Below are 26,100 nucleotides of genomic sequence, written 5' to 3' on the forward strand. Positions count from 1 at the left end.
TCCAGGCTTTAAGCCACCAGACTCCCGCTTGCCATCACCTCTCACTCCCTGGCAATGCACAAGTCACATTTATCACCTCTTCCCACACTCAGAGCTCTGCTTTTCTTTACTTTGGGTAAGGTTTTGAGCTTGCTGGAGCAGGGTCCTATTTGTAGGGTTGGGGTTAGGTTATCCATACAACATCATGCATTTTCTAGCCCTTTAGAAATGCTCCACTCTTACCGCCAGTGTTCATGAGGTGTTAGGAGGAGGGTGTCACATCTTTTGGAGCATCCTTTAAATTCAGAGGGATCAGGGAGAAGCAAAACTGGAAGGTAAAAGCCCTAAACTGAGGCTAACACAAGAGCACTTGGGGAAGTCCTTGTTAAACTTGGGCTTCAATCCATGCTCAGGTGCATCTCTCATCAGCTGAGCTTCTTGAAGGACATGTGCCCACCCCTGACTCAGCTTCAGCAAAACAGAGAGATGGCATTTTTTTAAGGTGGACAAAACAGCAATTTTGATGTCAGCGCACCCTGAAAACACATTCAAAGGGCTTCCTGTCTGTCTCACATAGACACCCACACAAGCACACCTGTACATGCCCTCAGACACACCCAGGTGGGTGCATGCCCCTATGTGGCCATGCGGCCACACACACGTACAAATGTACACACAGCCTGACCCCATGGACACACCACCATGCACGCACATGCAGAGAGAGGCACCAGGACATCCAGACACACGTGCACACACGCGCATCTTCTACGCACATGGTTGCTCACGGAGTCCCCTCTGCCAGAGCTCTCGGGCAATCCTGTCCCGGGACCGTCCTCCATCCAACCTGACAAAACCCAAGGAAATAAAGTCTAACTCAGAAAGTATTTAGGGGCCCAAGAGCCAATTTGGCTGAATTTAGGTTCCTAACACCGCAGGAGAGGGAGCAAAGAAAAATCCCACCTAAACCATGCAGTCATCGCAGAGCTCAATAAAATTCAGAGCAAAATTCCTGTAGGGCTTAAAACTGCTGTCCCGCAGGACACTGGTCCTTCATGAAGATTATTTTTGGGGATGTCTCTCCAAAAATTAAGCATTTTGAAAGGGCGCTGAAGAGCTTGATTTACTGGACCTCTTCTGAGCATCCTCAAATGCTGCTGAGACCAGCTTCAAAAGGGTGGTGGCTGCTGTCTAGTCTCGAGGTGCACCATATCGGGACTGAGCCTGTCCCAGCAGCTCTAGGAGTCACCTACATTTGGAGCTGGGCTAGGAGATGCAGGAGACTCTCTGCTCTGAGAGCTGAGCAGGGAGCCCTGGTCCCTGCCCAGACTGAAGCTCTGGCTCCCTCTCCTGACACCTTTTCCTATTCCAAAAATCCTCCCAAATGCCGGTGGGGAAGGGATTGCGGTCACTCCACACGCATCAGGTGTGGATCCTCAGCGTGAACACACAAAGAGGTGTGAACCAAAGCTCTGAGCAGCTTGGACATCCCTAAAAAAAAAAATCCAGGCTTGGTGGTGGTTCACCCACAGCATGGAAACCTTTTAAGGAGAAATTGGGTGTGATGCATTTGGGCAAAGCTTCTTTCTGAAAAAAAAAAAAAAAAATGTTAAGCACGCTGAGTCAAACCAAGCACTCCCTAGACTGTCCTGGCCTGCATATAGGATACACCCCTATTCCACAGACCTAGCACACGTGTCTCTCTGGTGCATCAGGGATTTGCATTTGGGAGAGCTCCTCTTGCCTCTTGAAGCCCCGTTTGCCTCCCTGAGGTCTCTCCTGGGGCTGGTGGAATAGCCCTGCTGTTTTGCAGCCCCCTGACCTCACCAAAAAGCCACTGACCCCCGTGGGCCAGGCTGCCCATGGCTCATCTTTGTGACCTCCGTGTTCAAGAAGGAGAAATTGGGCGAGATGCAGAAGGGACGAGCTGGGGAAGGGAGCATCCCTGATCCAAAACCTGAGACAGAGCAGGGAGGTGTCTGTGGTGCAGCTACCCCGAGGGAGGTTTAGGCGAGGGGCAACACTAGCACCAGGATAAAGAGGTGAGGAGCAGCCAGGAGTATGTTTAAGGGGGGTATTAGTAGACCACAGGAGCAGGGAAAGCCTTCTGGAAAGCAAGAATAACGCTGCTTACAAGGTTGTGCTCAGTCCCCCCCGAGTGGGCTTGTTGCCCGTGGGTATGTCAGCAGCGGGACAGGGTCTCCGAGTGGGCCTGAGCCCCCCAACCTCCTTCTCCTGCCTGTCCTCTGCCCTGCTCCAGCTGCCTCTGTGGAGCTCCCACCAGTAGATGGCAAGACAGGGCCATGTTTTTCGAGCAGAGAGAGGCCCTAGCTGGGGAGTGGCTTCTCTGGTGTCTAATACAGGGTTCAGCTCACCCTGCGGCATCTCCCTCAGCGCAGGAGCCTTGCTCCTTCCAGCTGCCTCTGCCCCAACATTTCTACAAGCTTGGTATTTTTTAGCTCTCTAGCCCTTGGTTCAGCCTGGTTGAAATCGGTCACTGGATTCATTTATTGCTGAGGGAGCGCGGATGGGCAGGCAGACAGCCAGTCGGGCACATAGGCTTCGTTTCCTTAGGAACTAGGTGAAAAAAAGCCAATGGTGCTGGAGTTTGGGGAAGGGGAGGAGCAAGGAGGAATGGCCAGATTTCAGGTCTTGTAAAAAATAACTGAAAGAGCAGTGCCTGGCCCCTTGCAACCCCCCCCTTGCAGGCCACCTGGCTGCGTTCCTTGCCAACCTTGCCTGAATCTGGCCTTCTCAGGAGAGATTTGGTTCATTCACACCCCCCTTTTTTAATAGCTTTGGGATTTATTCCTGAGACCACTTTCCTCTCTCTCTCCCTAAGCTTCCCATTCTGTTCTTATACTTACGGCGCCACATGGGTTTCCAAAGCATCATACACAGCTCAGGGCAGGAAATCTCCTCTCCCCACGCCTGGACCATGTTGCCAACCTCTGCTGGCAGCTAACAGCGGCTCGGCAGCAGTGTGGTACTCGCTTTCCCCCGATGGTGCCTTGCGTGACTCTGGACTCCAGGGGTCGCAAAAGCCACCATGTGACCAGGGTTATCCCTGACTTATCACCGTGCATGGAGGCAATATCAGAGATCCTGCATGCACACAGACCCTCGGGATTGACCTCTCCAACCATTGGCAGGAAACGGCTGAGCTGGGAGGGGGATAAAGGGTAAAAGGAACAGATTAAAACAAAATGCATCGTATCGCAGAGTAACTCCATTGCTCACGTTACAGAGTATTGTCACCCATCGGCAACTGGGTTTGTGCTGAAATGCTGATTCACCAATGGAGAGGAAAAAAAAGGCAGTGAAAATAGTGATAACATTTGCTTTGAAAAGCTGTTGGGAAGAGGAGAGAGGGAAGAGCTGGTGTCACACACACACGTATATAACCCAGTTTGTGTGCAACCATCGCATTCCCTTAAAAAGAAAAGTTTTGCCCTGCATCATCAGCCCCTGCAATACAGCACGCACAAGGTCCCCAAATCCAGGACAGGGACGGGAAAGGATGCGGCAACATAAATCAGCTCATTTGTCCCAGGTCGGCCGTCTAAGGGTGGAGAGAATTGCCCTGTCTCTCCCCACTGCGCTGAAATCACTCCTTCAGCAAATTCTGGGGACACACAAGAAATCTGGGGCAAATACAGAGCCAGATGTACCTCTGACATCAGCATTAGCTGCAGAAAGGCCTTTACCGCTCCACCAAGCAACGACTTCCGCTCTAGCAGCGTCACTTGCTCCATCCGTGCCCCAAATCCTCGCAGTCAGTGCATGGCCAAGTGGCTCCTGCGCCCAGATCAGCAGCAGCGTTCACCACTTTCTCCTCCACCTCCCAGCCAAAGGAAGAGCTAATTAATTAATGGCTTCCTGGGAGAAGACAAGTCAAGCCTTAAATTAAACTTTCCACTCCAACAGCCATCTCAGCAGGGATGGAGACCCCTGCCCTGGCCTGATAGCAAATAAAGCTGTGACACGCTCAACGGGAAGTCACCGGAGTGCCTTGGAAGAGACAGCGACGTCGTTTCTTGTGGCACGGCAGGTGGCAGCAATACGCAGAGCTTTGGAAACCAGTGTCCAAGTAGCTCATGTCCTGAGCTCACCAAATATCTAATTGCCAGTCCTGGAAAAAAAAAAAGCCATCATGAAGGAAGGCAGAAACGTTGGCCAGAGCAATGAGCAGAAATGTCTTGGCAATACTTGCAAAACATCAGGAGAGTGTCGGGGTTTTGACTTCCTGGACTAGAGCTGCTGGCTACGTCACTGCTGCTGTTAGTGGCATTCTTCTCACTGCATTATTACCCCACCGTTCAAAAAGTGTTTAAATGGGGTCTGCTTCAACTTTCTTTCAAAAACTTTGCCTGGCCTTGAATTTGGGAGGAAATATTTCTAATAAAGAAAATAATCCCTGAAAATTGTTACTTATTAAAACCCTGCATTTTGGTAAATAAAAAGGTCTTGAATATTTTTTTTATCCAAATTATGACTTTTTTAATAAATCCAAAAAACTGAAAACTGCAGAGGAAAAACAAACAAGCCAACTTCAATGTCACAAATATTTTTTCTCCAAACACCTTGTTTTGACGATGGAGTGGAAAGAAAGTTGGACGCTTTCCTGCTTTTTATGTTTTTAGTGCCTTGCCTGCCATTCAAACACGTTGACCTTGCTTTGGGCTCTGGAGGTGCCTGTCCCTGCGCCGTGGCCGTAGAGAAGGTGCAGGGCAGCCCCAGCACCCCATTTCACATGTGCAGCAGTGGGATGCTGTGTGTAGGTGGTTTTTGGGAAGGATGTCTGGCAGAGGGCCCAGATCACCATTTCCCACTGGTCACCGCAAGGTCCAGAAACTCCCTGGCAAAAAAGCTGTCTAGACAGCATTTTGGGGAAAATCCAAAACGCCAAGTTAGGGGCCAACAGCCAAAGGTCGTGTCTTCCCCCCGCCTCGTTGCTTCCCACTCCAGGATCCCAACCACACGCTCATTTCAGCTGTTGCTGACTCCAGGACTGTCCAGTGCCCAAGTTACCCGGGGTCTTCACCCCTTCTCCACTCGGCCTTTTTAGGTGGTCCACTGAGTATTGAATGATTTAGGGAGAGGGACACAGGAGGGATGGAAGAAACTCCACCGCGGGGACAAGCAGCAGACCCCTGTTCCAGTGTTTCTGCCAAGGGAAGCAGAAGATTGATGTGCACCAGGATCACATATGCAGCTTTATGGCTGAGCCCCAAAAGGAGGGCAGACTGGTCCTCAGCCCAAGGCCGCGGGTGCCAGCTCCGAGCATCTCGGACATCCCTAAAAAAATCCAGGTTTGGTGGTGGTTCACCCACAGCATGGAAACCTTTTAAGGAGAAATTGGGTGTGATGCATTTGGGCAAAGCTCCTTTCTGAAAAAAAAAAAAAAAAAGTTAAGCACGCTGAGTCAAACCAAGCACTCCCTAGCCCGTCCTGGCCTGCATGTAGGATATAACCCTATCCCACAGACCTAGCAAACAGCTTAGGGGCTTTGGGCTGAGACGAACTGCAGAATGATTTTCCAAAATCCCCTTGCCCCTCAACTCCTGCTGCATCCCTAGGTGAGATGCCCTTGAGTTCTCAGCCCTACCATGCCTTTTTCCTCCTCTGCACTGCGTAACTGCCCTTCTCCGCCACAACCCCATTTGCCATGGTGGCTGTATCTCTGTTGCAATCACTGCAGCCTCAAACTCCTCCTGGACCTCCTGCGCCCTGGACCTTTGCACAGGTGCACTGCCTGCACCAGGCTGCGGTGCCTCCCCAAGAACCGAGGCCCAACCATTTCCCCACAATATGGATCTCAATGATCTCACTCTCCTGCCAGCCAAGGAACCGAGGGGGTCACCAGCAGGCATACGTGTCTGGGGACGGAGGGGAAACGTCCCTCCACTCTCTCCCGGAAGCTCAGCATTATCTTGGGCAAATGGCCCAGCTGGTGTTGCAAAGTTTAGAGGCTGGAGGTGGAAAATCTGCTCTTGGCGTGGATTTCCTGGACGTGCTGCCAACAGAGCAAATACCACCGGGCAGCCCTGGGTCACCAGGAGCTCAGACATCTGCTATATCCTCTGCGGCACGTCTCGAGTGAGACCCTGCTGCTTCTAGGGGACGGCTGGGGCAGTCTTTCCACCTGGCAAGACTAGAGTCAGACGGTCTGTGAAATAAAGGTGCTGCTGTTTTCTTGCCAGCCAGCAGAAAAAGCAGCTGAATAAACCGCTGGGCAGGCTCTGTCCTCTGCCATGTGTCATGATGAGGCTTTGCAATTCCTCTGCTGTTAATGGAGAAGGCAATATTCATTGATAAGGGCTGAAAGAGGTGGTGCCATGGTGCTATCTATCTTGGCCAAACCAAGGGCTGAACCTTAGCTGTTGGGCATGCGGAGCTGGGTTCCACAGGGAGGTGTGGACAGACACACTGGCAATGCGCTGGAGGGATGGGGGGGGACCATGCTGAGCCCCCAGTGAGTCCCGGGATCCTGCTGCTCCTAGGAAGAGTCTGGATTTTGCCAGAGTCCATTTTCTTCCCACGTGCTGGATGCAAACTCCTCCAGTCCCCATCAGCATGCTCGAGCTAGTGCCAGAGCAGTAACAGCTCCGACGGGATGTTTCTGCAGGGAGGCTGCTGTGCAGGCTGACGGGGAAACCGAGGCAGGTGGCAGTGACCAAAGCTGACCCAAGCAATGAGGAACGGGACCCCAGGGCACGGTTGGTCATCCTCCCAACCCTGCCCCAGGGCACCCGCTGCCCCACGAAACAACCAGGCCATGATTCACCTGCCCTGCTCCAGGCACAGTAGACAGACCGGCTGCAAAACCAGCTGCCCTGAGCTCGGACCTGCACCTCGTTGACCCTCCGCCTGCCCTTTCGCATGGGTAAAAATGGTTGTTGCCCAACTGGGGATTTTTATTTTTATTTTAATACGTCAGGTTTTATGTCACCTCCGAGCAGGGAAGAGATTTCAGGAGAAACTGAGTTCATTCCCAGTTCCCAAAGTACGTTTGGCTTCAACAAGGCTAGCTTTGACACACATTGGGTCTTGGCACAGCTTCAGACCTGCACAACGCACACGTAAGCATGGAAAAACCCAAGTACTCAGGCAGGGAGGAGGAGGTGACACAAAAAGGGAGCAACCGGAAAAAAGGGAAATTGCTCTGTTTCATTTATTGCCCTCCCTCCCTTTGCATTCTTCAAGGGCAAATACAATGGGAAGAGTGCGGAGGGACGTGTGTGTGCATGCGGGAAGCAGGGGCCGGACCCAGGCAGAGGGGAGGGATGTCTTTTTGCAAAAGGAACATTTCTGATCTCATTAAAAACACAGGAAAAATTTACTTGGTGAAAAAGCCTGAAACCAGTGGAAATGAGAATAATATATTCATTTTCCAGGATTATTCCAGCATGGCTTTATATGGAAATGAACTCCACAGTATCTGTGTGCTGTTTCTTCTCCCGGTTAGATAATGCAGAAATACTACATTACTACCGGTTCTTGTAAAGTCAAGCAACTGGGTAAGGGATAAACAGCTTGCTTAGAATCTCCACTAAGGAAAGGGGCTGCCCTGTCAGCCTAATCCTTCATCAGGCACCAGAGAATCAACCCACAAGAGAGAGATTGAATAATATATCAACTATAGGAACTTTTATTAGACACCGATATCAATCAGCTGCAAGACACAAATCCATACTAAACCAGGTTTGCTTAGTGCTGGAGCTCAATAAACCACTTATTCCATGAAACTGCACCCTCGGGATGGGATTTCTGCATAACGAAACACACTCAGACACTCTGTGATGAGCTCTGTATAAGACGCTAAAAAAAAGTCATACTAACAGTTCAGCACAATTTAGTGAATGTTGGCCAGCCATATCAGAGAGATTACAGTGTAATTCCTGTATTTACCAGGGGAATGCACAAATATTGCTAAAAAACCCTGCGAGTCCACAGAATTAAAGATAATAAAAATATAACTGATTATAAATAATAATACAATATTAAATCCCAGGGTTTTTTATTTACTTACAGAGTTTTGAGCTCATACAGTGCATAATCATTTTCAGAAGATTATTTTCCTTGAAACGAGAAGGGTTAGAAACGTAGGGATTGTTGCTAAACCTCAGTTGCGGGTCTCCGAGAATCGCAAGACTCCAGGAGGTGGGGCTTTAAAAATGGACCAACTCTAATGACATTTGGGCGTCATATCCAAAGAGCTGACAGCGCTGGTTAAACTGAAAGTGGATGGTTGATGGATGAACTCTGGACTCTGCTTTGTCTCACCTGATGTTGCACTTAGGACAGCTCTACTGATGATGGTTCTTTACACCGGCATCACTAAAAGGCCGGTTAGATTAAGTGCCTATTGCACAGGACAGACGAAGAGAGATCATCCTTGCAGCAATGCTCCTTTCTTGCCAAAAAATGATTGGCTTGCTAGTGACCGTGGAGCTGCACTCTGACGTCTCCTGCCAAGAACCTCCTCTACTGAGGATTGGTCTAAAGATCACTCCACCCGTCCGGCAACATGGTGTGACCTCACTGCGCGAGGGAAATGCCCAGGGATGTGTTTATCCTGCCGGGAACATGGTCCCAGGCATTCCCCCTGCCAAGGAGGGGGCTGCGGAGGCCCACAGGACTGGGAGAAAGGCTGCCCTGGCCGAAGGCAGATGGGGACCCGCTGAGCATCCTGCAGCAAGGCGGAGATGCAGATGGGTTTGGTAGGTAACGTGCAGAGAATATGCATGAGCTGTAATTGGGTAAAACGCTGCTGTTTCCTCTCCCCAAAACCCCCCTCTCTGCCCCAAGGATATTTTCCTCACTCCCAAACTGAGAGGGACTTGTACACCATGCAACCCTCAGCTGCTTCCCTTCTAAAGACAGGGACAGATTGGCGTCAATCCAAGTCAAGGATCCATGGACATCCAGAACCACTGCACAGGCTGGGAACAAGCCCACACACAGGGCTCTCATTAGCTGCTCTGGAGAAGCGTAGCTGAGAAATCCAAGGCTACATCTGCGCTAGGAAATAATCCCTCCTGCGGCAGTTTTCCAACCTGTAAACCTTCAGAAGAGCCAAGAGCTGCACAGAGATGGCTTTGAACCATCCAGCTCTGCCTCCAAACATGATGCCGAGCCCCAGTTTTCCAGTCTCTCCCATCTATCTATATCCACTTCTCATTGTACAGTAAGACTTTTAAAACTCTAGGGCCAGGATGGTCTTTTCACCCTGTGCCTGCACTGCGGGATGGGGCTTGCTCTGTCTTTAAAGATCAAAGGGACTACAATAATGCAAAGAAATAAGACATTCAAGCACGGAGCTCTGCAAGGGGTTTCTGCTTTTTCCCAGCGCTCAGATGCTGTCTGCTTAAAATGCCTGGGAAGACGTGGCAGCTAGAGAAATTAGCATTTCTGAGCAGGGGAAATGCCTTTTGGATCAGAAAAGGAATGGAATTTCTCACTGTCTGAAATCCTCCAAGATGAAACACATTTCAAGATAAAAGGCTGCTCTGGAAAAGTAAAACTGAAGGTCCTGTTCTAATAAAATCTATATGGGAAATTTGTGACTCCACTCAAAAACATCATTTATGAGAAACCTATACGTTTTCCACATGGAATGTCATTGAATTTAGCTTTTTTTTTTTTGGGGGGGGGGGCACTTTCGATCAGAAAAGCATTTAGCAGGGAATATCTCCAGCAGATCCCAGGAAGATCTTGGTGGGCCCTCACACTGGCTGAAGAATCTCACAGTTCCCTTGGAAAGACGTGAGATAAATGAGCTGGGACCCACATGGTACAGGACAGCTAGGGGAGAAGGAAGCATAGTGGAAATACCGATCGATTTGCAGGACTTTGCTCGGCAGGGTATCAGAGCTCTACTGAGACTGGCAGAAATATTATCCCACGCTTTAGATCTCTTCTGCTGCAGGGACCCATGGGTGGAGGAAAGGGGGGGGAGGGCAACACTGTGTGTACTTGGTTTCAGCTCCTTTTGGGGGGCAAGAACATGAAATCCCCTCAAAGCTGACTGCTAACCTGTGCACTGCACCTTCTCCCCAGGAACCTATGCTTGCTCCAGTACTATGGAAAAGAAACCGTCCGTACTGGATTCTGAGCTAGACAGACCTCTTGGAAGTCACTGGACAACCGTTCTAGCTCAGCATCACTGCTAAATGATCTCAGTTTACAAAACTGCTCTTCTTTTGGTTCAAGTCCTCAAATATGCACAGATAATCACTGCCAGGCAGCTCAAAGGAAATCACAGAATCACAGAATCACAGAATCACTGAGGTTGGAAGGGACCTCTGGAGATCATCTAGTCCAACCCCCCTGCTCAAGCAGCGTCACCTAGAGCACATTGCACAGGATTGCATCCAGGCGGCTTTTGAATATCTCCAGAGAAGGAGACTCCACCACCTCTCGGGGCAACCTGTTCCAGTGCTCTGTCACCCTCACAGTGAAAAAGTTTTTCCTCATGTTAAGATGGAAGTGTCTGTGTTTCAGTTTGTGCCCATTGCCTCGCGTCCTGTCACTTGACACCACTGAAAAGAGTCTGGCCTAAATTGTTCTTAATTGCAGTCTCAGGTGCAGGAAGCAAATTTCTATTCTGGCTGATCAATGCCAACTTCAAATTTAAGGTCCTCGACTGCACTGCTGAAGTATAAGTGTCTTTTCAGTAGACCCTGTCTCCATTGGGAAAAGTCACTTGTGAGCACCAACTCTCTACTCCGCTGCTGTGTGAGGTTACAGTGATCTTTAAACACCCCCTTTTATCCCAGACGCTAGGACTGGCTTGAAGAGTAGGTAACATTTCTGTTCGCAGTGATCCAAGCGCAATATAAACAAAACATAGCAAGGAAAGATAGCAACAGAATCACTCCTGCGACGCAGCCACTGCCACCCAAAGAGCGCGTGCAAGCACGCGCCTCCGCACACCCCCCGCAGGCCCCCTCAGCTCCAGCATGCTGCAGGCACTCAGACCCACGACAAATTTAGCATCGCATGCAATTATGGTACGAAGCCTGAAATAGTCTGAAGAGCACTTGTCTAGTCTAATGAATGCTTGTCTAGTCCAAGCCCCCAGGAGAAAGACAGAGGTTGACAACTCAAGCGACCGTTCTTCTAAAATAGAAACAACCCGCCCTGAGTAACACAGGGAAAGCCCCCACCCTGCCTGAAGCCTTGCACGTGGCTTCAGGAATGGGAGATGAAATACAGGCATCCCAAACCTGCAGATCCACGCTCAGCGCCCTTTGGCTAACCCCAAACGTTGCATCTCTCGTCTCCCCGTGCCCCTGGGCCTGACTTCTCCTCCTTGGAGGCAGGCAGAGCCCCTGGCAACCAGTGTATTAAAACCTGACACTGCTTGTCCTGAGGAGCAAAACGAGAAATCTTCCGAAAGCAAAGTGGTTAACTGGGTATAGCCCCAGCACCATATCTCTGAGGCAAGAAGGTTCATCTTTTCCTATACTTCTCCCTACTGTCTTAAGCAGTGAAGACTGGAAAGCAGCTTCATTTGTAGGGACTGAAACAAAATAATTAAGTCCAAAAGTCTGACATTTTAGGAATAAGTCATTGCAACAGAAACCAGACTCAGGCTGGATTTTCAGTTCTGCCCCAGACTTGGATAGTGATTTTCCAGCACAACAGAAAGGATCTTGCCTGAGCAGTGACTGCAGGCTCCGTTTCAAATTCAGCAGTCTAGGTATTAATAGCATGTTGCCACAGACACACATAGTTCAGAACAGACTTCAAAACCTGTGGGAAGTTAAATAAACATACACCATCAGCAGCCACACCACGAGAAGGAACAGAGCTCCTTAGTTTAAAGCTTTTTAGCGTATGTTTACCAAGCACTATGGTGTCAGTATTGCTTCAAATCTGTGAATTTCCTCTTTAATATGTACAACAGTGAAGCGAAGGCAATGAAGTCAATGACAGACTTCAAGACAAATCAGTAAGAGAAGGAAGAAATAAATCTGAGAAGCAAAAGCAAAAATGGTAGGAGGCTTCTGTTGTCATTGCATGAATATGATTGCAAAGTCAAATATTCTTAAATCTCTGAAGAACAGCGTAGAGGGAAAATGAGAATAACTGAATACTTGTTTTTTTCCAGGGCCTGACAAAGAACCTTAAAGGTAATGGAGATCCTTTCCCAGTCTACAGCAGCTTTGGATGAGGCACAGGCACCTGAAGCATTTATAGAAGCCAAACTGGGCATGTGTAAACATGAGTCAAACTAATTATCAAAATGAAGCAGCTGGAAAGAGTGTGCTGCTCCAACATCCGCGCCCATTCTGCAAGAAACATAATAGTTACACTAATCATTAAATCACAGTTAAATTAAATGCCTCCTCCACAACAAGAAATTCCCATCATTAGAAAGTAGAAGTGTAGGAGGAGGGAAAGGTCTTGTTTAATGTGAAGGGAGTGTTTAATCATCGATTTATAAGGCGTGGTAGGTCCATGATGATAAGTTATGAAAAGAATACACTGGAGCACGTGTCTCATTCCCACTCATGCATGTACAAACTTCTCCTGATGACCAACACTGCTCAGCTGTTGCATAACCAGAAAAGATCTACACAGAAGAGAAGGAATGAAGATCCTATAATTTTAAATTCTTGGCGTGTGGTTTCTAAATCTATTCTGTTACAACACCATTGTTCTTTCCTCATAATTTCAAGGATACACTGATCTAAAGAGGGACAGAAATAAGGCTGAGGACAGACCAACTGGATTTTCATTCCCTGCATGAGAAAGGATTAAGAAAACTAGAAGTGACAGGTGAAATATTTGAAACCCAGTACTTTCTGGATTGCTGCCATCTACAAGCATAGGCTGTACACCTGCTTAGCAGCACACCAAAGATTAAAGGGTAATCACACTGTACTTTTGAGCAACTGTCTGCAAAGACCAAATGGAAGAAGCAGCAGAAAGTTAAACATACAGGCAAACATTTCAGAGCCACAGAGTCACTGCCCAGACGAGGGAGCTGCATCTTTCTTTATGCCTTGTATCATGTTTCACTTCTGCAGCTGAAGAGGAGGCTTCAGCACTAAGCAGCAGCCTTGTGCACTTGGATCATTGTTCCTAAGTGTTTTAAACAAGGATGACAAAACCAGGACACATCTGTATAGGATTTTATTAAAGTAGGCATCACCCACAGCTTACAATAGTTGAAAAAATACTCTTAAAATCTTTTTTTCCTGAATAGGTAATGTAACAGCTACAGTGCTCAAATGTTATGAGAGAAATCTCTGCCCAGAAAATTGAACTTCAAAGTGGTAGCAAAAGTTATACGTTTTATATCATGTCAAATTGGTCTAATGCAGAAAATGCTGTAACATAGCCACAGAGGTTTTGGGGAATATATGGAAAAGAAAGGGAGCGGGGGGAGGGGAAGACACATGCATCATTAATCATAGGTTGAAAATCAGAATTTCAAACGGGAACCAGACTATGTAGCTGTATCTCATCACATTCCTTGACTATCACATCTTTACCTCCAAATGACTGTTTCATACTTCACAAAATAGAAGTTTCTTAAATGGCTACTCCTAAATGGAGTCAGTGACTATTGGCAAAAGATTAAAATTTGTTTAAAATGCCATAGGTTTGAATTTCATCTTCACTGCAACACCCTATTCAAAGCTTTTGTGCAACACCACAACCAAGAACAGTTTACATCAGAAGAAGGAACATTTTTGCTCTTCGCTCTTATTAGCATTAACCCAAGCTTTGAATTAGAATAAAGGGAGTAGTAGACCTGTAACTTCGTTTGAAGCAAGGAAATGAAGTCAGACCCATCAACAACTCTCTATGTTTATATAAATATATATATATAAATATATATGTAAAGAGTGTGTGTGTGAGCACACACACACACACACTCTCTATATATATTGATAAGGAGTCCCCAGAGTGAATTATGAAAGACTGGAATGGACAAAACATTTGAGATCATATTAAAGCCTTCATTTGATGCCTCAGGCTAACAGTTTACTGGAAGATAATCCCGTTTTGGAAGGGCAGAGGACAAAATCTGAGCCAGTCTTTTCTTGGAGGGTATGATCAAGACCAACTTTGCTGGCCCATTGGGCCAAATACTACATTTGAACAATGTGATAGTTACCACAGTGGCCACAGTTTAAAAAAATTGTCTTTTAGGAAATGTAAACACTATAAAAAAAAGTTTCAACACAGGCCACATCCCTAGAGGTTTTTAAGCTTAAATACCTGGGAAATCCATCCTTTAACAGATTAAACATTATAAGATACATACAAAACCAAGAGATAAAAGTTCAACAAATGTTTAAAACAACAGGGTTTCACCACAGAATCTTCATTTGAAGGTTATTTTCATGAAAAAAACCATATTCCCTGCAGCATGTAGACTTCCTCACAAAGAGGCAGAGATCAGGTCATGTCTGTTATCTACTTACTGAAGAAACATTGCAGGGTTACAGAGAGCTTAACAGAATAAGAACGACCAAAGCATTGTCACAGAAAACACAGCAAACAAGATGTAGGCAAGAAAATATTTGAACATGTCACCTGCGAGATTCATTGGAGTATGCAAGACAAAAAAAAAAAAAAAAAAGAGAGCAAGAGAACTTCACATACGGAATTTCCAGTTATTTTGAAAGTGAAAGATACTTTTTCTTTGAAAAAATAAAAATAATAAAAATCAAAGTTCCCAGATGCCATTTCTCAAGGCATGCTATTACTATAGTAGCCAATAGCTCAGATTTACATCACGGAAACTGATATTTTACATAAAATGGCTCTCCTGTATCTCTAGTCTGTCATTTCTCATTTTCCAAGTCTCCTCAGTAGCCTCTAAATAGGTATATCTTATTTGCATGCATCTACTAAGACTCCCTTATTAATCCCAGAATCTCCTGCGCATGAAACTCAAATGAGTAGAATAGTCCTTAACTGTAACTAGAAGTTAGTAGCAAAAGATCGGCAAATCTCCATCATTTTATAGGAAGGGGAGTGGATGGACATCAGTAGTTTAGGCCTCTTGGCTCTAAACAACAATCAATCCTTCACTTAAAAACAAAAGCTCAAGTTGTTGACTTAAAGTGATGAATTCAGACAAAAATGGCAGATAAGGCTGCCATTAAAACCCTGAAATAAATAAATATAGGAAGGTATGGTTTCAGCTTCTGGATTCCTCTCTAAAGAATAAAAGCATACCATAGTTGCATATACATAGTATCTAAAAATACATATACAGCGCACATGAAAGTGTACTGAACATGAACGATTTCAAAGGCTGACATGACTCTACTGTAAGTCTATCCTATCAGCCCACCTCCAAAACTTGCTCCAGGCAGTAGATGACCATGCTAGCATGGCAAACAACTGGGAAAACCAAAAGGTAGTGAAAATTAACAATAACCCTGTCTCCAGGCCTAGAACTATGCCCTGGATTTGCATGTACATAACAGCTCTTAGGATTTCAAGCCTACCTCTGAAGTTAAACTGAAGGCAGCAGCATTTTCGAAGAACAGGACAAAGCTTAGCCCTTACACCCTGGTATTTTTAAAGCATAACGAGAATTTAAGTCCTAATTCCCTTCACATCTATAGACATTAAAAGAATAATGCCACTTTGTATGCCTTATGTACAGAAAAGTGTAGGTTTATATAGCACTGTGTGTGTGTGTATATATAAGAACTATTAACCAAAGTTTCATTTCAAACTAAAATTGCAATGATCCCTGCAATTTTGAAACGTCAGGTAGTACTAATCTCTCAGCTGGAGGCAAAGAGAGAAGCAAGAATCCTTTCTTACTATGATCTAGTAACTTCCACTAAGAAAACGAAAAAGCATATTGTTAACTCTGTACAATATGCCTGAAATGGCGGGTTTGACAATATTGCCCATGTCATTTGCTAAAGAACCACCAGGCAGTAGGAATGATTGGAAAGTCATCAGCCAGGAGCATGTGATTTTTTTTTTCTAGCTACTTAAATGTGAAAGTTCAAGATCTCCATGTTTGTCATCAGTGCTATTGTTGGAAACAGTACCAAATGACTTATTTTATCTAACTTATCTAACAATAGTAAATTCCAGCTACAGTATTTTTCTGCCCAACTCTATTGCTACTTATGGAAAAGTGATAATTGACATGCTCTAAGACTCAGAAGATTATAAACTAATTTAGCCGTTTTTTTCTGGTCCTCTGTGGAAATCTGGAAACATCTTACAAAGTATTTCAGTTAGCTTGAGCAATCCTGGAGTCAGACCCAAGGAAGCTAAACATTGTAGTCACCAATTCAGGGAGATCATAATCATGTTTCCATCCCCAGTCTCTCCGGGCATTGCTGTCATCAAAGTTCATTGGCCAGCTGTCAGCTGCAGTGAAAAGAAAGAAGAAAACAAAAAGCATGAGGTATAAGAAAGATCTCCTGAACCTTGAAGATGTATCATCACTGGCCATGCAAGCTACTAAAGCAGGATTTCAGAATCTAAATGAAACTTCAACTGTACAGCAACAATTTGCAACTGTCTAAAAAGAAAGAAAACACTGTTTTGCCCTTAACATCGGGTAGTTTAAGGCTTTCCCTTACCCATCACCAAAGCAGCAGATACTAACCTATGGCCTGCCTGACTGCATCCACGCTGTAGGTCACCTGGAGTTCAGGAACATGCTTCTGCACCTCTTGCGCCAGCTCTTCAGGAGTGAAGCTCATGGCACTGATGTTGTATGTCCTCATGCTCAGTGCCTCAGCAGGGGCCTCCATGACCTCTAGAGTCGCCCTCAGACAGTCATCAATATACATCATAGGGAGACGGGTGTCTGGCTTTAGGTTGCACTGGAATTTGCCAGTTTTTATGGCATCATGGAAAATCTGGACAGCATAATCTGTATAAAAAAGATAACAGATGGAGGCAAATGAGCGCACACGTCCGTTGTTCATTTTGCGACAGTCAACAGTCCTAGCCCATCCCCAAAGTTTCCTGTCTAAAAACCTGGCAGAAGAGCTGTGTATGATTTATATTGTACAGCAAGAGTTAGGAAGCCAACTTAAGCCTTAGATGCTATTCTGGCATTTGCACATTGCAGCAGGATAACAGAGTTTAAAATAATTTTTAAAGGGAATAATCTCAATGACTGTAATTAACCCAAAGTTCCTCAGATAACCTTAAAAGGTAAAGACTACCAAGGTATGTCCTAAGCTGGGAGCAGACATAAGTATTGTCCCAATCCTCTATTGAAACAGCATCTCTGCACTGCTACTATACTGCCCAGGACTACATTTCTCCAAACACATTAAGAACAACTACGTGGTTTATGTGTTCGCTATTCTTATAATACTGAGAGATGCAAGCAAGTCACTTACCAGTTGTTCCCCCTCCAGGCTGAGAGTCAGCAGATATAATTCCTGGATACCTTAAGCATCGAAAGTCTAGGCCGTATCGGTAATGGTAGTACTGTGGAAGGAAGGGAGAAACATAGTTTTACAGATCAAGACTAGGCCATACAATTTATTGTTTCCACAAGACAAATCTGCTTGTCGCGTTTTAAAAACTTCCCATGCCAGGAATGAAAGAGCAGGACTACCAAATAGAGAGTCCCCATTCCTTGCCAGGTAGCTAAGCTCTCCACTTGTCTTTTTCTAGTTTTCATTCACATAATTAGATATGGATTCTTGATATGGATCAGCCTGTAACATAGACTCTAGACCTAGTGTTCAGAAATTGGTAATTTCTAAGTTTCTGAAACACTTCAGGGGAACAGAGCCTCCAGAACTGACCTTTACCTGCATAAAATATTGAAGTGAGAGGAAAGTATATATAAAGTATCAGCTTTAATAATTTTATGTTTATAAAAAAAATTATGTATAAAGCCAATAATAAGTTGTGCACATAAAGAATCCTAAAGCTTTGATCTTGGGGGTTGTTCTGGGCAGGGGGGAGGGGAAGAGGAGGGGAAGGAGGTTATTTCATTTTGTTAGGCAAAAGCCCCCATTTTCTAGTATGCTTTCACAAAATTTTGTGCACTTTCATTTATACTATGCCATTTACATTGGCAGATGATGCAGAGAAAAAGTCAAAAGAACTAGAGAAAGAAATGATGTTTGCCAGCCTCTAATTTTTTGTCCTTCTTCCAACAAAATCTAAAGACATTTTTTGCTCAACAACTGCCTCAGAGTACTATTAAGTAGTAGAGCCTACAGGAAGGAAAGGATGGGGGGAAGGAACACGCACACTGTAGTGTGGAGTCTTCCAGAAGCAAAACCTCAATAGGTTTTTCTAGAACTCTCACGAAAGAAAAAAAAAAAGAAGAAAAAAACCCTCACTTCTCCCATGAGCTCCGCGTGAACCTTGGAGACTCCATAGATTGTCCTTGGTCTCTGAATGCAGAGATCAGGAGTTGGATCTCGAGGAGAGGTGGGTCCAAAGGCTCCAATAGTGCTGGGAACAAAGAGTCGCAAATTATGCTCAGCTGCAATATCCAGAACATTGTGTAAACCTGGAACAATAAACAGGATTTATCAGAATGTACACTGCATTTTCTCAAGCCTCTGTGGAAGTCATGAACTTGAAACCATTGTTGCAGAGCACTGAAATCACATACCAGTAATATTTACAGCTCTGGCCAAAGGGACATTTGCTTCTCCAACAGCACTGAGCAAAGCACTATAATGGAACAACCAAGTTATCCGATTATTCACCACTATCTCACGTAAATTCTTGTAGTCCAAGATATCCGAATAGATAAAAGGACCTAGAAGAAATGGAACCAATAGGAAATTGAATGCCAAGAAGAATGAAGGTCATGAAAAATTTGAGATGAAGCTCAGATTGCTGGTTCTTGCCCACATATCTATTCAAGATTTGACTGCACAGCAAAATGCATGCCTTCCAGCAGCAATGGTCAACAAATTAGCAATTACGCAGCTGAAACTAAGGGAAACTGTCACCTCTACTTCAACAAGAGATTGATCCAAAAACTCCTGTTTTATCCAGTTAATGGCATGAGAACATGCAACATTTTGTATATACTATTCAAATATCTAAGTATATCATCAAATGGTAAAGAGGAAGAAAATTAACTCATTCACATCTCTAATGAAAATATAAGAATCTAAACTACTCTATGGGCATTTTATCATAAAAATTGTTTCGGCATAGAAAAAAGAAAAAGCACAAATTTAATTTCCAACTTGTTCAGCCCAAAAGAATAAATGCATCTATTTTTACAGCAGAAGCACAAAAGCCAGGTCCAACTTAACTCTAGTATTCATTTTGGTCAACATAAAATGGCAAAGACACAGTGAAAAACACAAAAATGTATGTTTAGAAAAAGGGAACGTCCTACGGAAGGAATCAATGTCTTAGCAAGATTTCAAAGCAGGAAGGAACTATTCAGAAGCTTTGAATAGCAATTCATTCAATTTAATCCACGCATCGTTTAGACTTTGATGATCAGTTTTTGACATCAGAGGTAAGGTCAAGATTTTTTCCATATGCTCACCCAAGGCACTTACCACTATAAAAAACATTGTCTGCAGGCTTTCTAATGTCAGACAAGATCACATTGTTCTTTCCAAAACGTTTCCTGTATAAAAAAACCCACACAGTACAGTCAACAAATTATCTTGAAGATTATGGACTATTTGTTATTCTGCTATGTGGTTTAGCAGGAGCAATATCTGAACAACAGTAATTTCCAAAAGGAAATCAGTTGTTGCACTTAAAAAAAATTGTTTTCTTAAACTTCAGTATAGCATCATAGAAAATTAGCAAGCTATTTCTAATGGCAGTGAAAGGTTGCAGCAGGACACACAAACCATTTAAAACATGAAAATAAGCTCAGAAGAAAGGCCATTCTATCTTCTTCTTTTGAAAAATTTCCCCAAAGATAATATACTCCCCTGAAGACACCAGAAAGTGTATGCCACTGGGCTTGCAGTAACTTCAGCTGCTTTTATATGAACTGGTAAGTACACCTGATAGAGTAATCTCTGACTCGTGCTTTTCTAATCAGCACAAGATTCACCCAGACAACAAGTTTGGTGGAGTACAGTCCAGCTTTCCATTATTTGCAGGATTCTTAAACATATCACAGAAATAGTTGAAAACACTCAAATTGCAACACAGAGTGGAATGCAGTAAGTTTGCTCACTTTTCATCATAGTTCAAATTCTCTACAACAAACTCTGCCTACACGTAATTGATACTCTGGAGCTGAGTAGGTGGCAAACAATAATATGGACAAGGGAGAGTTCTCAGAACATTTTATATTTTCTTGAAAAGATACCACAAGAACAAAAAACAACAACAAAAAAGGGGCAAGTTTGAATGTTTTTGCCGCATCAGCTCATCTTTCACCAAATCATAACAAATTCAAGATCTTGTATCCTTATCTTTGTGTCCACACTCTACTCAATAGGACACCTTATTCCTGAAGCTACTGAACTGAAATTCTCTAGCCAGATAAAAGTCAACAGTCATAAAGACCGACAGCTGGGTATTTAGCAAAGTACTATATATATTTTAAGTTGATTTTTATACTTTTTCTCCTCCCCACATAGTGCCTGTTTAAAATCCCAACCTTTGCCTCTCTACTGAGCACTCAAATCCAGCAGCATTTTGCTAGACTATGAAAAAGCAAAAAGAAAACTGACCATACTCTGAGGATTCAGATTGTGAATACTTCCACTCAGTGGCTAGTCCCTTGCATAAAATTATGTTATTTTGGTAATCATGACCAAAATACATACAGAAAGTACACCAGTATACCTAAACCAATCACAGGAATAACAAATAACTTTACATTTACTCCATCTGTTTATTTATGAAATCAAGAGTCCAAAATAAATAAATAAATAAATAAATCCAGTTCCTCACTAATAGCGAGTCACAAAATCATGACATACCTCAGAAGTTTAGCGAGTCCCACCCCAAGCTGACCAAGACCCCCTAAAAGACAACAGATGAAAAATAATCAGAGAAAAAGTGATATCAAAATACAGCATTCCATTATTACATGAACCATATGATAACTGAGTACTATTCTTCCCAGAGAGTCAAAAGGTTTTTGAATTGTTTTCAAGGACACACCCGAAGAACTGGTTTTAGATTTCTGGAATAAGAGTAGTACAGAAGTTCACATGGGACTGATCCTATCACCATATGGAAAAGACCATCACCATTCCAGAAGATTTTGACAGATATATTTTTCCCCCCCCCTCAATTTCAATATTCTGCTCACTGGGGAGGAAGAAAGGGAGTGGGGGACTTAACGGAGAAGCTGGAGCAAGAGCACAGTTATGACAGGAACGCTGACCTGTAATTAGCACCCGAGGGTGATCAGACTCAGAAAAAGACACTGAATGAAAGCTAGCATCAGAGGCCACCTGGCGGGGCGAGATTCCGATACATCGAACAGGCACTATGGAAATCCCACATCCACAACCAGAGCTTTGAAGCAGCTGGTTGACAGCTCTGCTCACGTTTTTGACAATTGGCATCTTCCTCCTTTAAATATGCTGCAACAACAAGGGAAAAAAAAACAACAAACCAAACATTAGTCATAAATGACTCATCCATATTCTTCAACGTTTTAAACTCTTTAGAGTATTCTAATGGAGTGTTTAAGAGGAGTTGGATAAAATCTAAGTCCCAGCTAAGGTACCAACCCAGGGCTGCATCTGCTAGAGGCAGCCTATGAAGTAAAATGACTGAACAGAGGTGATGTATTCACCACAGTGAGCTCAAGAAAATATCCACAGTCCCAGCACAAAGAGTCTAATATAACGAACAGTGAACATACAAAATGGTATTATTTCAAATTTCAACCTTAACCTTTTTTAAAAGTCATTAGAAACCATGATTTCAAGCACAAAAGGAGTCCAATATAGAATTCAAGTTTCAGCTACCACGATTACAAACTTACACTCAAAAGTACCTACAATGAACCTGTGTAGACTGTCACAAACAACCTAACTTTCTTAGTTAGATTCAGTATGAATCATACCATCAGTATGATTCAGTTAAACCAACAGAGGTTACGGTAAATTTCTTTAAAGAATACTGCTTTGCTCAAACTTAATGCACATGATGGACGGTACCAAGAAGCAAATAAAGCAGAATCAGTCTTTGATTTACCTAGGGCTCATGAAGAGTCCTAATTACTTCACGGAAGTCAGACATGGCTTGCTTACAGTAACATATTGCAAAAATTTCCCAAAATTTTTTATAAGCTACATGCAAGTTTGGTTTTCTTTCTCCCTGGGAATGGGAAAGCAGAATTACGTAAGCTAAAGAAATTGCACATGCATCCACCACTGGCCTTTTCTGAGATTACTTTTTATTTCTTTCAAATACAATTCTTCAGGCATAGTTACTTAAATCCTTTCTTATCTCCCTTTGAACAACTTCTAGCTGTCTCCCCCAAAGTGATACAAAGAGTAAATTTCCAGATGACAATGTCTTTTTAAACTAGCTTGCCTAACATTACCTTGTCATCCTTTCTCGTACGTACTCTTGTTGCATATATTATGAATAGGAGGGTGGGGGAGAAGGAAGGCCACAGCTAGAAATTACTGCACCAAATATTGTCCCCGATTAATTTCAGCATTAATTTCTAGTAAGAATAGAAAAGCAAACAACTCACTCCAGTGTTCCTTACGCTTACGGTAACACACAAGACTGATAATTTTTCTGATACATTAAGGAGTCTTGCTATTCAAATAAAGAAGACTTGCTAAATCACCTGCCACACGGTTAATAAGAGACCAAGAAAAACGGCGTGTTATTAAAAAAAAACACATTTACACATTAAAACTGATGAAAGATACTCTGAGAGGCACCACCCTTTTTTTTCCCCCGTTTTCTTTTTAGACTTGCTTGTTTGCTTACCAGTTTATCACATTGGGAAGTGCGGTCAATTAGAATCCCAATGAATTAGCCAAACTTCTGCTGCACCTAACAGCCATAAAGCCATTAGAGGGATCAGTCTCCCTGATATAGACTTGATTTAGAGCCATACCTCCCCTGTCACAGGGCTACAGCGGCAATGGCTCAATCTTCTGTAGGCTTTGCACAGCTCTCCTGTAATTCCTTGTCATAAGCCAACCCAATACAACCACATTTAACTCCACTTGCAAAACTAGAGCAAACAAGCTGTTCTTTGAGCACTGGCAGTAAAGACTTAAGTTACAGAGGTGACTAACTGATATCTAAGAAGTTATGCAGCAGTTCTGAAATCTTTTTCCTACCTGAATTCTGTAGTGTCAGTTAGTACAGTTCAGCTTGTGTTGCTCATCTTCAGTCACGGCGCTAATAAAGTTCCTCTCCTCTATAAACCTACCTTCACAGAACAGACATGTTCTTACTATTTTTGAGACTCGGTGCCTATATCAAGTTTTCTTGAAATTAACCAACAGGTGCAAAAGTAGTTAGGGATGAAGAGAGGGGGGAAGAAGGAAGAAGGCAGGAAGACAGACAGACACATCCAGCTGATTTGATCTCATAAGATGTGTTTCTGCCTAGGAAACCGGCATAAAAAAAATTGGCAGCATTAGTTCTTTAAAGAGCCATGGTAATCCCTTCTTGTTCCAGAAAGGGATACTAAAGCTGTTTTAGCACTAGGAGAGCTTCATATAATCTCTGTTCTGCAAAACTTCCCCTTAGAGGAGCTAAAAAGACATTTCACATTTTGAGCTCTAGAAACTAAGTACACATACCAAAGCTATTTTGCTATAAAAATGCCGTGCTAGGATGAAAACAGTTTCCCACCCACTGGTCTGGTTTCTCCAAATTCACTTGCAATAAAAACATACAGGCTTAAGCTGAAAATTTACTTGCAAGCCAAAGCTGACTCAGAACAGTAAACGCATTTTATACCAGTCACTAAAAAAAATCCTTAAATCACCATGCAGTACAGTCATATGCAAGAAAGCCGCTTACAGCATGCATTTTCCCCTATTTCAGATACAAAGAAGGGAAAAAAAATTATTGTAACTAGCTATTAAATACTAAAAGCTACTAGTAAGGCCCAGATAGTAAAGAAATTAATAGTGCCACTTAAAAACTTCACCAAACAACCACGAGACAAGGCTAGCCCTACCACAAAGCAATTTGTCTTTTCCATCCAAGTTGCTATTGCAAACTTTCTGCTAGACTCTGGTTTCTTATTTTAGATAACTTAAAGGTATCACTAATAGCTCTGAACACAGAAGTATGACTCTTACTGATGTCAAAAACTTATTTTTAGATAGCTTTATCCTTCCTTACCACCCCAAAGAAGAATGGAGCGGGGGGGAAGCAAATGGAAAACCCCTCCTGTATTGCATTACCTTCTGACTAGTTTCTCAGTCAGTGGTTTTACTCATTACCCAAACTGATAATGGAAGCATTAATTCCATTCTTCTCTAGATCAAGTGAAATGAGGAAGCTTTATCCCAAAACACGAGGCTTATTTCCCCCACCCCACTAATTTAAATTAACAGCCAACATTACATTCAAGGATTATGCAATACGCCAGGGAATTTTTCCCTCCTCCATCCTTACCTTTCCCTCAGCTGGTAATACAGCAGAGGCAGAAATGAGAGAGCAATTTAAAGGACACTGCCTCTTTTGAAAGCCAATCAAAATCTTACAGAAAGTAGGAGTTGTCTCCTACCAAAAAAAAAAAAAAAAAAAAAGGCGTGCATGCCAGAGCAGCAGCAGCAGCCAGGGATATCACATCGTTCACATTTGCTTAATTTTGAAACGTAACTTTGTGATAGGTAGGAAACTGAAGCTTTGCAACCAGATCCTTTAACTAACAGAAACATACAATCTGGGGTTATCTCTGAAGGACAGGTTTTAAACTAATTGTTTGCAGTGCAAAGGATTAGTATAAAGCAAACACGTTTAAATATAAAGCAATAATCTCCCCTAGACACCAGAAAACTTCTAAGTTTCATAAGATTAAATGGGGGGGGGGAGAAAGAGCTTCAAAATTGACTGACATTAGTAAGTTAACAGTCAGCTGCTATTTCTTTGTGAGATTTCACAAGTAAGTGTTACATAAACTGCAAACACCTGTTGCTCATATAACAGACAAAAACATGTTTATAGAAGTTAGCAGTTTCTTATGTATTCGTTATTAATAGAACATTACAGTGATAAGAAAGATAAGGACCTCAGGAGTTTGATCTGGAAAATCCCACAAGAAGAAGTTTCAGAGAAAATGGAGAAGAGAAAATTCAGCAGCAAAACCAGAATTCCCTACAAAATTTCTGGGGGCTGCACAGCTGCCAAGCTACCACAGGAGGCTCCTACACAGAGCTAATCAAAGAAGTCTGAAACTTGTCTCTTTTAAAGAAAGTTACAGCACTCTCTAGGGTACAGATCTTGCAGATTACTAACTCCTGGTATTTTCAAAACTGCTGGCAACCTCACAAACAGGGTCTAAACCAATGCAGTGAACTCCAAGGTATTGCTCTGAACTCACACTTGTCTCCAAAACGCATGGTTTTTCTGCTTCAGGCCTCAAGGAGGGCTTATGGATATGGAAGCTCATCTACTTTTTCCAGCTGCATGAAGAAGAGCTCGAGTGGAAAGCTACTGAGGCATCCAGAAGACAAAGCACACATCACCTGCCCGTCCCACGGCGACCCTTACTCACACCCAGCGCTGCCACCTGGAGAGTCCATCAGATGACCACAACTGAGGTCACTCAAGCAGCAACACCTAGGGGATAACCCTTAGCTCAAATAACAGCGCTTAATGCAGCCCAGGTAGCCAGAAAGACCCCAATCACTCAAGTCCCCTGTTGATAACTCCTCCAGCGCAGAGAGCCCCTGAGAGGGGTACCGGGACCCTCCTCGCGCTCCCTGGTGCGGCGGGACTGCTACGTGGGCCTGTTATCTCTGGCTAGCGCGTGAGTTGTGGCAGACAGCTGTTAGCTAACCTAAGTCAGAATAACCTTGACGCACGCACAAGCGCCGCGGCTCATTTTTCGCGTGTGACGCAAGCCCAGGGGGATGACATGGTATCCCCGGCCGAGGCCATGAAGAGACAGGTTCGGTATGACTACTTAAAAACCAGCCAAAAATCAAACCCCAAGGACAAAAAAAAAAAAAAAAAAAAGTCAGATTGTATCAGTTA

At 43.8% G+C, this 26,100-nt stretch overlaps 1 protein-coding gene across 1 annotated transcript; it reads right to left on the minus strand.

Annotated features, from left to right (window-relative positions):
* Positions 1–13,859: 13,859 nt before the first annotated feature.
* LOC106482524 (L-threonine 3-dehydrogenase, mitochondrial) lies at positions 13,860–21,473 on the minus strand. The gene is made up of 8 exons (XM_067294866.1): positions 21,290–21,473; positions 20,880–20,922; positions 19,488–19,558; positions 18,575–18,724; positions 18,297–18,469; positions 17,337–17,427; positions 16,589–16,858; positions 13,860–16,347 (listed from the first exon to the last, which is right to left on the minus strand). Exons 1-8 carry the CDS (start codon positions 21,471–21,473, stop codon positions 16,208–16,210), a joined length of 1,122 nt encoding a protein of 373 aa, XP_067150967.1. The 3' UTR covers positions 13,860–16,207.
* Positions 21,474–26,100: the final 4,627 nt, after the last annotated feature.

This window comes from Apteryx mantelli, chromosome 3 (genome assembly GCF_036417845.1).
Source record: "Apteryx mantelli isolate bAptMan1 chromosome 3, bAptMan1.hap1, whole genome shotgun sequence".
NCBI classification, from domain to species: domain Eukaryota; kingdom Metazoa; phylum Chordata; class Aves; order Apterygiformes; family Apterygidae; genus Apteryx; species Apteryx mantelli.